This window comes from Poecilia formosa, unplaced genomic scaffold, assembly GCF_000485575.1.
Source record: "Poecilia formosa unplaced genomic scaffold, Poecilia_formosa-5.1.2 Scaffold208, whole genome shotgun sequence".
Classification (NCBI taxonomy): Eukaryota; Metazoa; Chordata; class Actinopteri; order Cyprinodontiformes; family Poeciliidae; genus Poecilia; species Poecilia formosa.
The window spans coordinates 469,402-483,404 of NW_006800147.1; the positions used below are offsets into that span (position 1 = coordinate 469,402).

Consider the following 14,003-nt stretch of genomic DNA (forward strand, 5'->3'; position numbering starts at 1 on the left):
CCTGTGTTTCTCTCTGTTATGGTAGAGCTTCTTCCTGATAGCATATCTTGTTGTAAATGCTCAAGCTAGCATAGCCACTGAAAAATGGTTTTCCTGTAACGGTAAGTTGTTTCTCAACCATTAGCACATTTAGCAGCAAGAACGTGATGTTGATTGACAGCACTAAGACCAACCTCCTGGCTCTGATTGGCTGTTTTTGACCGGGAGATGTGCATTACTTTAGACTGCATTAGCAGGTGGAATAGATGTATTTTTTTTATCTGTCTCATATTATTCTGTCACAACATGGTTGCAGTTTTAACAAAAAAACATTTTTGTAAAAATTCCATATTGCAGCTTTAAGGATGAACTGAAATCTAAAAAGAGTTTCCAAACTGAAAACGAGACTTTAGAGCATAAAGAAAATGTCTCTTGTGCTGCCTGTCAGTTTTGCTGAGCATTTGCCGGTTTAATCTTGGCTGCAGCTGTTTTTATCAAAGGTTCCTGCTCTCTGTTGTTTGAGATGTCGCTCTGAGTTGGTTTTTAATAACAGGTAGAGAACAAAAAACCTCTGAGGTGAAGCCAGTTAATGTCAGACGCTGAACTGGGGATATGTTATTGTGTTGTAATTATGCTAGGTACTCTGTTAGAAAGAGTAAAGCGTAAACAGCCACGGGAGGGGGTCAGCGCTCTTTTTCTTCCAAGCGGAGTAATTACCTTAGAAAGATGGATGCTAATAAGACAGATAAGCATCCTCTCTCCCCAGCATGCTTGTCATGCGCCTTCTGCCAATTAGTTCCTCGTTGCATTCATGCTGTGATAACAACCTGACCTGAGTGTCTGGACATGCCGCTTATTTCTCCCAAAATATTTAGTCCATCTCACCCGCCCCCCCGCCAACACGTCTCTGTCCCCGTTTCTCGGCTACCTGCGGCGCCAGCTCGCCGTTGGTGATGATTTTGGCGATCAGGCTCCACTTTCTGTTGCTGGTGGCGTTGTGGATCATCTTCTTCCTCAGCAGCTCGCCCACAGACATGTACTGGAAGCCGTAGCGCTCGGCGATTTTCAGGCTCTGTGTTCCTTTGCCGCTGCCAGGGCCACCTGAGTACAGAGGGAGAGAGAGAGAGAGAGAGCTGTTGATGTTTTTGGGGAGGTTTGTTGTCGTGTGTGTGTGGGTGAGTGTGTGTTGGTGAGAGAAATCAGGCCTGTGTGTGTAAGAGTGTGTTTGTGGAGGAGGAGAAGGACATAAAGAAACAGGTACGTGTGAACCTCCTACATTTGGTAAAAAATCATATTTTCTCACCGAATATCTTTGGATTAATGGTGTCAACATTTTCTTATCAACCTAAAGCAGAATTGCAAACATAAAATGATTATATTCCAGCAAAACAAACAGTGACAGATCCTTATGAAGTTGATCATTTGAGTAAAACTGCCTGAAGGTTGATGAAGAAAAACGGAAACTTGAGTAAGATAATTTTACATGCCGAGGGAAACCTTGTGGAAACCTGAATGCTCTTTTTTCAGAGTTTTGCTTCATTTCCATGTTTCTGGAAATCTCTGCTAGAGTTTTTCCAGGTTGAGACTATAGTGTGTCATAAATAAAATAAAATTCAGATGATTAGGTTCCATGGATTGTGTTTGAACGGGCCGCACAAAATGAGTGCAGGGGCCGTAAATGGCCCCCAGACCCTCCTTTGAACACCCTTGGTCTAAAGAGATTGTTCAGAGATGAATGATAAAAGATCTTCTCTCTGCAAAAGCAAATATTCAACAGGAACATGAATTGTGTTCAGATTAAATTTCTATTGTTTGTCTTTTTTCAGTGAGAGTTTTTAAAATAAAAGATGGATTTACTTTAAGTGTTTTTGCACATTTTTACTAATAAAAATGGCAGAAAATGTTGTTGATCTGATAATTTTGTGAATTTCACAAGAGTCTGGACTGTGAAGGTATTTATTTTAATTTTTCCTCTTAGGGATTCAGACAAGCATAAAATCAAAATCTGTTTGAAAGCCACAAAAAGCAATAAATCAAATAACAGCGAGATAAATTAAAACTACTAATTTCCATTTGCGTGATTGTTTGTTTTCCTCGTGTCTCTTTCTACCAAAGACCGCATGACAAAAAGCTTCAGGAAAATTGTGTTTACCGGGACTTTAGTATCCATTTGATTTGTTTTGATTATTTATTTTGGATATGCAAGATGTCTTCCACTTAAAGTTTGTTGATCTTTGACATCGTGTTCTTGCATTATTACAATTTCACTACTTGCAAATGGTCTCAAAACAACAATATTATGATTTTTTGCAGTAACGTCTGGGATAATTTGTCGTCGTGACAGGTCATTTGTATTTGCACTTTGTAATTCTTCTTCACATCCTAACATCCTCCTCACAGCTAACAGCTTTCTGCAAAACCTGACACACAAAACATTCACATGATCTTCTGCAGAGGTGGCAGCAGCTGCCATGCTGCTTTTCCCTTCAAAACCGGGGCACAGCATGCTCTTAAAGCGACGGACAGGGACTGGCTTTGTGCTGCGAGGACAAACACCCATCAGCCCCTCCACAGGGAGCCATTCAAAAAAAAGAGCTTCAAGAAGAGACCGAAGTTGTTTTCTTGCTTCTTCTCGATTTTTTATAAACCGACTTGAGGCTGCGTTTGAGCTAAGGTAGGTTGTTGTGGAAATGATTAACAAGATAAATGAGATTATTTGACAGTTTAAAGCAGGCACGCCAAGGAAATCAGATTAGGAGTGTCAAACACACTGAGGAACATGAAGCAAGATCAACTCTGATGATACAAACGTAGAGAGCTCGGATACCAGGAAATGGACTTAGATTCCTATCCAGACCACAAAGTTCTACTTCAGCATCTTTGCATTTCTAAATCCTTTAATATGAAAGCACTGAGCATCGTTTGCAAGGGAGAAAATCCTATCTCATTATCGGTGGGGGGACCATGAACAGGGGAATTTCTTAAGATCAACTTTGGGGGGCTTGGCAAAGTTATAGTGAAACATCATGTAAAAGGTGGATTAAAAAGTTTTTTGATGTGTTAAAGCTGCAGGACCAAAAATGACTATCAAGTGGAAATGCACATCAAACATGTGTTTTTGTCAGTAAACAAATTTTTGAGAATTGTAGAAGTCAAACTCATATTGAAATGTTTTGATATTTGGTTTGGTTCAGTGTCACTGATCTAATCTCTGCTACACCTTTACAAACACTTAAGGCTTTAAATAAAAACAAGGTTTAATGAGTAACTCCATTTAATAAAATTCCTCATAAATATAGATTTTTCCATGTCCTGGATGCCTAAGAACCTATAAGTAGGTAGAAATAACAAATATCTGGGAAGTACCATAACTTAAACTTAACACTTAAAGCACCAGGGTTTTTATTGAAAAATATCCTCATGTTTTTCTACTTATTTTTTGACACAAATGGAACCCAATATAAAGGCTCTACACTGATGGTAAGAAATAAAGGCATAATTTTCTGTTTTTCTATCTGCTCTTTCTCTCCTCTGCCCCCTCCCGTTTCAAACTGTTCTCGTTAATATCAGTTAAAGGGCTAAATATGATTCAAATATTTGCTACCTTTGACAAAAAAGCTCAAGTCTATCAGAGCAATGTAACCAGTTATGCTTGTTTTGATTTCCAAGGCAGTTTATCATGATTCAGCCGAAGTAATGAAATAACGAACTGCAGTCTGATTTTTATTGTTAATGTGTTTCTTCCTATTGAGCAGTGAGAGTAAATAAAATGTGTTACACGTCTTTTGCTTTAAGTTTTTACTTACTGAAGAGTGTTTGTACTGCCTAGCCACAGCTAGCTCGGCACTTCAGCTGCTGTTGCTCCTCCTACACGTTGGACTGAACCATTCCTTCAGAGACGGCGGGGGGCCTAAAAAATTATTCTTATTTGTTTTCTTTGATGAATGGCGGATTCATTTAGTTCTTTGTTTCTTTCGCCTTTTCATATTGATGTTGTTTAGATTCAAATGTTTCTTTTATGATTTCTTTGTGGGGACAATTCTAGACTTTTCCAAGATATTTTCCGACGTCTCCGGGTTTTCCGCCCATGACCGTTTGTGACGCAACACACACTCACACACCTTTTCTGCTTCTCATCTGAAAGAAAACACGCTGTGAATGTTGGCGTTTTGGCAGCGCTCCCTTACCGATGACGAGGATGACTTTGGGTCGCGGCCTGGACGGGTCGAACACCTCGTACTCCTCGATGAGCTCGGCCGTCTCTGACAGGTCCGAGTCGCTCTCGATGGAGAACTGGCTGATGGGAGGGAGGCGGTCATACCGTCTGTAGGGGAAGTTGGGGCTTTCGGGCAAAACTGTGGCACAAAGACAGCAACGAGATTATATGAATTCAGATTTCTGAAACAAAGTTATGTTTATACATCGATAAACGACTATTCCTGAAACGTCTAAGTCGTTTTAGGAATTGATGAGTTGACTTTACAGTAAATTAGAGAGAACAACATATTAGCTACCTATGCTAACAGAACTGCGTTGCTAATATTCTGTGTAGCATATCTATGTTTTAACAGTTTACTTCATTTAACAGAGTCAACGGGCTAATTTATCAGAAGACTAGATTATGACTGATACAGGGAGCAGACAGAGACTTCACTGTCTCTGTCTGCTGGCACTAGCAAGTTTACTGCTTGCTAGTGCCGTATATTTATAGTGAACATTATCTACAACCAGTATTCACACTAACAGTGAAAATTGTCTGCCGCCTCCGTCTGATCCAAATGAGCGCCGCCTCCTGCCCACGCCTGCGCCGTCCCCCTCTCCATACGTCACCGCGCCGTCCCCCTCTCCATACGTCACCGCGCCGTCCCCTGCACTTGTCACTGCCGTTAATTTGATGGTTAAAACAAAAAATTCGACAATTTTTTTCCAATATAAGACATACCCCGAAAGTAAGACATAGTGGGGCTTTTGGGGATAAAAAGAAAGTAAGACACTGTCTTACTTTCGGGGAAACACGGTATCTGTCACAACACTAATGCTATTAATACATTTACAAATTACTGATACAATCTGCTACCTTCTACTTTTATGTTCTACTATACAAAACTATTACTAAATTTTGAACTTTTGTACATTTTCCCACATTATAACCACAATCCTCAACACATTCTAATGAGATTTTTAGTGATAAACCAACACAGAGTATAAGTGAAATAATCTGCCAGTGGAACTAGTACTTTTTCATCAATATTATAAATTATTGACTTATAACAAACTTTCATATTTTGCTGAAAAGTTATTTGTAAGTTAGTATTCTAGAAATAAGACAAAACTATCATATTTGTTAAAATATCATAGTCCATTAGACCAAAAATTCTTGTGTTTTTGCAGTGGCATAAATCAGACGGGAGGCAGGGATGAAATTAAGACATCAGAGCAGATTTTCCTTTCCTCAGGCTTTTGAAACCTGGCAGATATGAGCTTCAGCCACAAGCTCCATTTATCAATAACGCTCATCAGCCGGCCGCTCTGCTCAGCAAAACACTGCCGCTTTCAGACTTTCTTTTTCTTGAAATCGAAAACCTGCCGGTCACTGCTTTTCTTATTTGTACGATCTTTTGTGGCATAACCAGAATGACTACAGGTATTTTTTTTTTACTTGCTCAGACACAGACAGGATGTTGCAGATCTTTGTTTTCAAAGCAGCAAAAATACCATACTTCGGAAAATAAGAAAGGAAGCGTTAAAGTTTAAATAAAAACATTAGCCTGCCGATTCTGACTCTGTGTATCTGAATTAGATTTTGCCTTGCAAATTTCGACCAGGTTTTGCATAAACAGGGATTTTCCGCACTGCATCCATCTGCACAGGGTTGTAACTGTAATTGATAACCGCTGAAAGGACAGCAAAGATTACAAAGATTACTGATTAACTGCACAAGTTTGTCTCCAGTGAAGTGAGTTCATTCACGTTGGCAATTAAATGCACACTGCACACTGTTTCTGAACAGGAAACGGCTTATCTGAAAAAATAAAAAACAAACAAAAAAAACCCCAAAAACACCAATTTTGCAGCGAGAGCTCAGGTGTCTCACTTTTGGCACTTTTCAGAGCGTGAGAGTGGGTGACGCACATGGATACACATCACATTAGAGCCAGCGGAAGAAACCTCTTATTCTCCGTCCTGTACTTCAAAGGAAAACACAAAAGCCTGAACAGAGGATCTGTGAATGAACTCCTCAAGATGCTCTGCAAATGTCAGCACCCTTCACCGTTAAAACACGGAGCAGAATGGGATGCTCTTAGCTTTCTTCAAAAGAAAAACATTTTATTTCTTACTTTTACGTACATTTCATGACAATTTTTTGCTATTAAATTAGGTATTAGCTGTAAAACATTTTACTTCTTTTGTCAGAACTAGGAAGCATTCATGTCCCTTGTATTTCATCACAATTTTTCATATTAGAATCATAAATTTAAATGTGATTAATTGTAATTTTATGACAGACCTAACAGTAGCACATAACTGTTAAGTGAAAAAATAATGATGCGTGACTGTCCTTGCTGCATCACATTGAGTTTTTATTTTATTTTTTTACAAATAAAAAATCGAGAAGCGTGGTATTCATCTTACTTTATGCTGATAAACCTAAATAAAACCCAGTTCAGCCTACAGTATGGATTTAAAGTTTTATCACAATATTATGTGGAATTACTGTCAATAAGAACTATTTACTACTGCTACTTCTTTTTACGTCTGCATGACAGCTTTTATAGCCCCACTAACACAAATACTGTTAAACATTCCCATCTGTGATGTTTTCTTTATGATGCAAGTCGCATAAAGAAATGTGATTTATATCACTAAACTGCACACTAACTGGGGTTACGATGGGTAGTTATTTGTTTTTGTTTGTTTTTATTGATCTGTACAGCATCAGCTGCTTTTAGCATGAAGGGTGCTTTATAAGTAAAACTGATTGATTGATTGATTTAATCATATTTTCAAGTTTGATATTTATTAAACGAACAGTGGAGAAGAATGTTAAAAACAATCCTGACCTGGACAGTTTTGAAGTTTTTAAACATTAATTGGGATTTACTGTGACAACAATGAGTGAAACTGTTACCATGATAAGAAATTTTTCATGATAAATGACACAACAAGTTCAACCTTTTTTTTCCCATTAGTTATCTAATTAGTAATCAGAGTATCAGTATAAATCATCAGGGCTGACTACAAGTCTAAGGTCACAAAAAGGGCAGCTAGCATCTCTCCAGACCCCACACATCCTGGACACAAACTGTTACAGATACAGGGCGTTTACAAAAAACAGTTTCTTCCTCCAGATAGCCTCTCTGATGAGCATCTTACAGTCAGATACTCTGCTGAGACATAAAAAGCATTTTTGCACTGTCACATCAAACCCTTTTTTTTAATGTCTGCAAATATATTTACATAAGGTTCCCTTATTCTTATCTTATTTCTCCATAAGTTTGTATGTTTATACTTGATGTGTGTACGCTGTGAGCAATGGAAAAGCAAAGCCAAATTACAAATTTTGAAGTTAATTCTGATTCTTGTAACATTAGTAGAGAAACATCACGATGAAGACCGAGTTGTGGAGAAGTTTAAGGCAAGGTTAGGTGATAAAACAATATCCCACTGTCTCCAGTCTGTCACACTGCAAAAACACAAGCATTTCTGGTCTAGTTTCTAGTCAAACATACAACAAGACTTTTCCCCATAATATAAGTGAAATAATCAGCCGCTGGAATTAATATTTGCTCAACAGCATTGAGCATTTATTCACTTAAAACAAGCTCATATCTCTTGCTGAAAAATTACTTGTAAATTAGTTTTGTTTTATTTCCAGTGTACTAAAATATTTGCACTAGAAACTAAACCAAAAATACTTGGTAAGGTTTTGTGTTTTTGCAGTGAATCTGACAATCACAAGGCCGTTCGCCTTAACCTGCAGGCGTGGAGACGATTAAACTGCAATGGAGGGAATAAAAGATGTTTGAGGCCGAAAACAATTTAAGATTGAGAGAGGTTTGTCTTCCAGCAGCACAGCAACCCGAAACAGGCAGGCAGAGCTAACATCAAAGAGTATGCATGTGTTAAAATGGCCTCGTCAAATATAATTAATAATCTGCAGCAAGACTTAAATGTTGAAGTTCACATGAGCTCTCCAGCTCTCCCTTCAGTCTGAGCTTCACCTGTTTTGCAAAGATAAATTGGGAAGCAAACAAGCAAAAATACAAACACTAAGAAATAACTAGACCTAATGAAACGAAACCGAATGAAACTAGAGTAACAATAAATAACTATATGAAACAAACATAACTAGAACACGATGACGAGCTGAACTAAAGGAAAACAGGAACAAGACTGACCGAACCAAAGAGGAACAAAACCCAAAGTGTCAGACAGAGGTGAAGAACTCGTTGAGACATAATCCAAAGAAGTTGCAACAGTAATTTCACCAAAGTTTTTACTCGTTATGGTAGAATATGAATGCATATACTTCATATACTTACACTGCAAAAAACAGAAAACCTTACCAAGAATCTGATCTAGTTTCTACTGCAAATATCTTAACACACTTGAAATGAGACAAACTAGTTTTAAGTAAATTTAATACAATGATAAGAGATTTTCACAAGTTACAGGTTAAATAATCTGCAATTTGTACTTTTTCTAATCAATATTAAGGAGTTACTGACTTAAAACAAACTCCGATATGTTGCTCAAAAGTTACATGTAAGTTAGTTTTGTGTGAACTAAAATATTTGCACTAGAAAGTAAACCAAAAATACTTGGTAAGGTTTTGTGTTGGTAAGTATACTGGTAACTATATAATTACCAGTTTCTTGGTAACAAATTGCATTTCTTGGTAATTAGGTGCTATTTTGTGTTGATGTTTCACATAATCAATAAAATACAGTTTGTGACCAAATACGCTGAAACAAATGGCTGTAAAAACTACATCATGATAATACGGTAAGGTTTTGAACTGAAATGCATATTGAAAGTATTTGGGATGTGATTGCGTCATGTGCACAGCTGTGCTGTAAATTTTAAATGTACAGGTGCATTGTGGGATATTTACCGGCTGGAGGCGAACGTCCACGGGTTAGAGAACGGGGCCAACAAGGACTTTCACCAGGTAACTACTTTTTAAAACATTTTTATTGCAGTTTTGTGTTTGTTAGCAGATAGAAATATATTTTATGTGGTTACATTTTAAGCATTTGGCGACTTTTGTGGATAAATTCCCATTAAAAGGCCTTGAACTGCTCAGTCTAAGCCGCTGGTGAACAAATCTACACTGCAAAAACACAAAATCTTACTAAGTATTTTAGGTCTAATTTCTTGTCAGTTTGTAATTATTTGGTTTTAATGGATTATAACTTATTTGTTGGTTCTTTAGCAAACTGAATAGACATATGAATACCACAACATGTTTTTAACGTATTATTTTGTTCTTGGCTTTCTTTGTTTTTAAAAACCAGTTTGAAATAAATAAATATTTCTTCATGTTTCGGCACTCTTTTGTGTTGGTGTACCACATAATCAGTGAAACACTGATAATACAGTTTGTGATAAAACGTTTTCCTACTTTTATGGACAAGTAGTTCGCATTAAGACCTTGACCTTTCTGCAGCCTCACCGTTTCTGAAGAGCGACCGGCGCGACTGGCCGCCGTTGAGCGGAGGAAGGGACTTCCTCTCCTGGCCCACAAAAGTGTCCCACCGCACCTTTTCGGTCCCGCCGAGCTCCCGGACTTTCTTCAGACAGCCTTCCAAGTAGTCGATGGGGTCATCGGGCCGGTAGTACATCAAACCTGTCAGCAGACTCTGTGGGGAGCGCAGAGGATGAGGTGTAAAGTTAGAGGAGAGAGGCGACAGCGCATCGTTGTTGTTCTGTGGGAGTAAAGTGGAGCTGAGCAACTAATGAGATCTAAAGTTCAAAACCTGCCTGCTGTCTGGGCTGCGGCTGGGGAACCAATCATCTCATTTCGTCCATGACCCTGTCTGGCAAAACAGGGCAGCACTGCAAAAACACACAATCTTACCAGGTGTTTTTGGTCTAGTTTTTCTTGCAAATATCTTATTACACCTGAAATAAGACAAAACTAAATTATAAGTAACTTTTCAGCAACATACGGGATCTTTAGAGTCAACAATTCCTTCACTTTGATAAAAAAGAACTGGTTCTATTGATAGATTATTTCACTCATAACCAGAATCTGGTACATTTACTCAATTAACTTCTTGAAAAAAACAAAACAAAAAAACTTTTAGGAGTATTTTTACTACGCTATACTTTTTACTTTTACTACAGTATTTTTATTATGAAGTATTTCTACTGTTATTTGAGTAAAATTTCTGGATTTTCTACCCACTCAATCAAGAAGAAACATATTTTGACCAGAAATTCACCAGACACACACCTGCAGTTTTTGTTAAAGTTTTATAAGTTTTGTATTGAAAGAAACTAATTTGGAAACATTTTATTTTGCCTGATTTTGTTATTTTTTGCCTGAATTATTGTCACTTTCATCCTTAAAATACAAACTTTTCCACTTAACTTTATATTTTGGTCCATCAAATGATGTAATTTTTAAATGTTAAATTATATTATTGATAATTTAATCAGTTACTCAGTAATAATACTTTTTTACTCTTAAGTAATTTCTTGGACGGCTACTTGTACTTTTACTTGAGTAAAATATGTGGAAGTATCACTACTCATACTCATAGTTTTTGGGTACTCTGCTTATAAAATTAGAAAAATGTCTTGTTATAAGTGAAATATTCTGCCAGTGAAACTAGTATTTTTAATCAATGTTAATGAATTATTTCCCTAAAAGAAGCTAGTATATTGTTCTAAAAAGTTACTTATAAGTTAGTTTCTGCCTCATTTCAAGTCTACTAAGATATTTCCACAAGAAACTGGACCAAAAATGCTTGTTAAGATTTTGTCCTTTTGGCAGTGAGGACCCCGATGACCTTTTCTTTCTATTGGTACTATTAAAAAAGGAAAAACCTCTCCCCTAACTGTTCCCAAACAACACTTTCCTCAGGGACTTCCTTCCTGATTTCCACCCTTCCTCCACCTCTAATACATCCTGAAAAGCCTCCAGAAGTTTCATCTACTTTCTGGTCAGACAGATGATGAAAACAGCATCTGAGCATCAGTTGCATGCACCAAAATAGTAGTTATGATGACTGCAGATAAGCAGCAGTGATTGCACTGATTGCTTGCATACATTAGCCACACAACACAGTGGAAATTGACTGTAAGTAAGTGGAGGAGATAATTTACTGTCCTCCACGCAGAAGTAATCTTATATCAACATTGCTACAAACTCAGAACGTAATGATGTGAGAAGTGAGAGAAATGTGGGAAGACTGCCACTTATATTGTTTAAATATGCGTGCATTCTTGCAGAAACAGTCATTATTTTTACATTTATCTGCTAAACATCTGCAATAACTTAAAATGCATAATATGTATGTTTCACTACAGTTTTTAAACCGGCTTCTGAATCATTAAACCAGCACGATGCGCTTGTTTTTAAGCTTTCAGCTGTAATATTTTCTGCTTCACTGGTAAAAGATGACACATAAGACCTTCTCCAGCGCACATTGCAACGCTTCAGACATCATGTCAGCTCCATCTCTCACCTCAAACAGCTGAGGTATCTCCCTCCGTGCCAGATACTCCTTGGCATCGTTGGTATTCATCTCCAGCTGGATTTCCTCTTTATTTTTAAATGAAAAAACTTATCGGAGGCGGATTTTTCCCACCTGTTTCCCCTCTGATTTATCTTTGGTTAATGAGCGAGTTCGTGACAGATCTCCTTTCAGCGCATTTTTTCCGCTCCTGTCCTTGCGGACTTCTCAAGTGGATTCCTGCAGGTGATGCCACCGCGCCGCCCTCCTCCTCCTCCTTTTCCTCCGCCCGCTCCTTTTCTCAGTGGTGCGGATGCGTGGCTCGGTTGGACTCTTTTTCTCGCCTCCCGCAGCGCTTCGCTTGCAGCGTGCAGCTCCGGTTTGGACGGTCTGTGCTCTGCTGACAGCAGCTTGCGGGTTCTGTATGCAAAAGAGCGCACGCCACGCCTCCTGGTGGCGTTTGCGGTTAGAACTGAAACTTCATGTTTACGCACAGCGCGTCCACACGAAAGAGGATGAGGGCCACTGAAAAAACCGTCTGCCCTTAAACTCAGAATTACGACTGTTTTCTCTGAGTCATGCAAATTGTTTCTGACTTTTTTACTAAAATCATAAATGTTTGAACATGCACCATAAAATTTTAAAACTCAAAAGAAAATTAGGACAAGCTTTTAGTGTGGATAAAGTGCAGATTTCTAAATGATGTAGCAGGGAAGACACGGTTATACGACAGCTTATTAATTTAAGGTGAGTGTAGATAAAAAAGGGAGCAAATTTCCTCCAAAAAAAAAAAGTTTTTGTTTAGAACATTTCTGAGATTAATCTCAAGTTTTCTGATTTTTTTCTAGCATATTTTTGACTTTTCAAAATAAGAAATTTCTAATTTTTCTCTATAATTTTCTGGTATCGTCTCAACATGTGAGTGTTTTGATTATCTGGTTTTTATTCATTTGCAAACTGTACTCTGGTTCCCACTTTTTAACTGTCTTCTTCTTCTCTGAGTGGCATTTAAGGCCAAGTTGATAGAAGACTCCTTTCAAAATGTGACTGGGCTAAATTCATATTTACAAAGTAAATATTCGTAGACTATTAATAAAAAGTAACTGTGTAGTTTGGTATATTATTATGTTGATGCATTTTACTTACTTCTGTATAAATATTATTAGCTAAGTAAAATGTATTTGCATCTCACCAGTAATGTGAACTTTCCACAAATAATCAATCAATATGAATCTTGATTATTTTAAAATCTGGACCACCACTTTATTACGGCTCCAAAGTATTTCAGAGGTTTGTTTTATATATTTAGGCTTTGTTGGTTTGTCTCTCTTTCCAGTCTCTTCCCTGCTTTTCTGATTAAAAATTATATAAAAGTTTAAGACAGTAGCTTGAGTTGCACTTCACAGATTTCATTATTATATAATGAGCTGTGAGTTGGGGAAGTGATGGATGCAGCAGGTCAAAGCAGCAGAAGCAGCAGCAGGGATTAGAGTGGCTTTCAGTGCTCTGAAATCACACACCCTGCTGTTTGACAGAGCTGATTCTGATGCTGCCTGCTGATCAAGCTGACTATGCTGGACTTGGATGAAGAAATTTTGCATAGTTCCTCCTTTCAGAGCAAGCAGATATTTAAATTCTTACTTTTAGCTTTTTGCCAACTCGCAGGAGAGGATATTTGAATCCAAAGATGTCCAAATCAATAACTTATAAGGAAGTAGTAATTATCCCCATATATAACAACGAAACCAGTCAGACACAATAGCATGAAGCCGATCTTTGTCTTGCAATAGGATGTTCAGTTTGAATGTTGAACTAATCATAAAATCAGGTTTATCTCTCATTTTCTTAGAAATGGCATGTAAATAAAGCAGACGACATGAAAATCAGAAGATGGATAGAGCAGAAATAAATGAACATAATGGCAATGCAAGAGATGAACATCTTTAATCTTTTGCAGATGACATATTAACCCTTTAATATGTCATCTTGATCGACCTTGACTACTGTCTTTGAAAGTGTTCCTCTCATCGTTTAATTACAATTCAGTTATCTTCTATACGTTCGCCAGAATAAACATCCACATTTTATGAATGATTATTTTGTTGTCTTGTAACTTAAGACACAAGGCGATTAAAAAAAAGAAGAAGTATCATTAATAATATTATGACTTTTGCTTTATTTATATCAGTAAAGTAAAAGTTATTTTGAGGCTCTAAATGCATTTGGATCCTTGGGCAATGCAGATCAAACAAAGCCATTCTTGTGTATTTTTTATTTAACCAGGGAAAACTTTTTGAATTTAAAGCCTCTTTTGAGTTACCCAGCCAAGACATCACATAT

The 14,003-nt window shown here is 37.5% G+C and overlaps 1 protein-coding gene across 1 annotated transcript in view; it reads right to left on the reverse strand.

Moving 5' to 3' along the window:
* ak5 (adenylate kinase 5) overlaps nucleotides 1-12,079 on the reverse strand; it is a 108,159-nt gene extending 96,080 nt beyond the window's left edge. The window contains exons 1-4 of the mRNA XM_016679340.1: nucleotides 11,676-12,079; nucleotides 9,656-9,842; nucleotides 4,167-4,334; nucleotides 908-1,080 (exon numbers count right to left, since the gene is read on the reverse strand). Of these exons, the coding sequence (XP_016534826.1) occupies nucleotides 908-1,080; nucleotides 4,167-4,334; nucleotides 9,656-9,842; nucleotides 11,676-11,735 (588 nt within the window). The 5' untranslated portion in view covers nucleotides 11,736-12,079. The remainder of the gene's footprint in view (nucleotides 1-907; nucleotides 1,081-4,166; nucleotides 4,335-9,655; nucleotides 9,843-11,675) is intronic.
* Nucleotides 12,080-14,003: the final 1,924 nt, after the last annotated feature.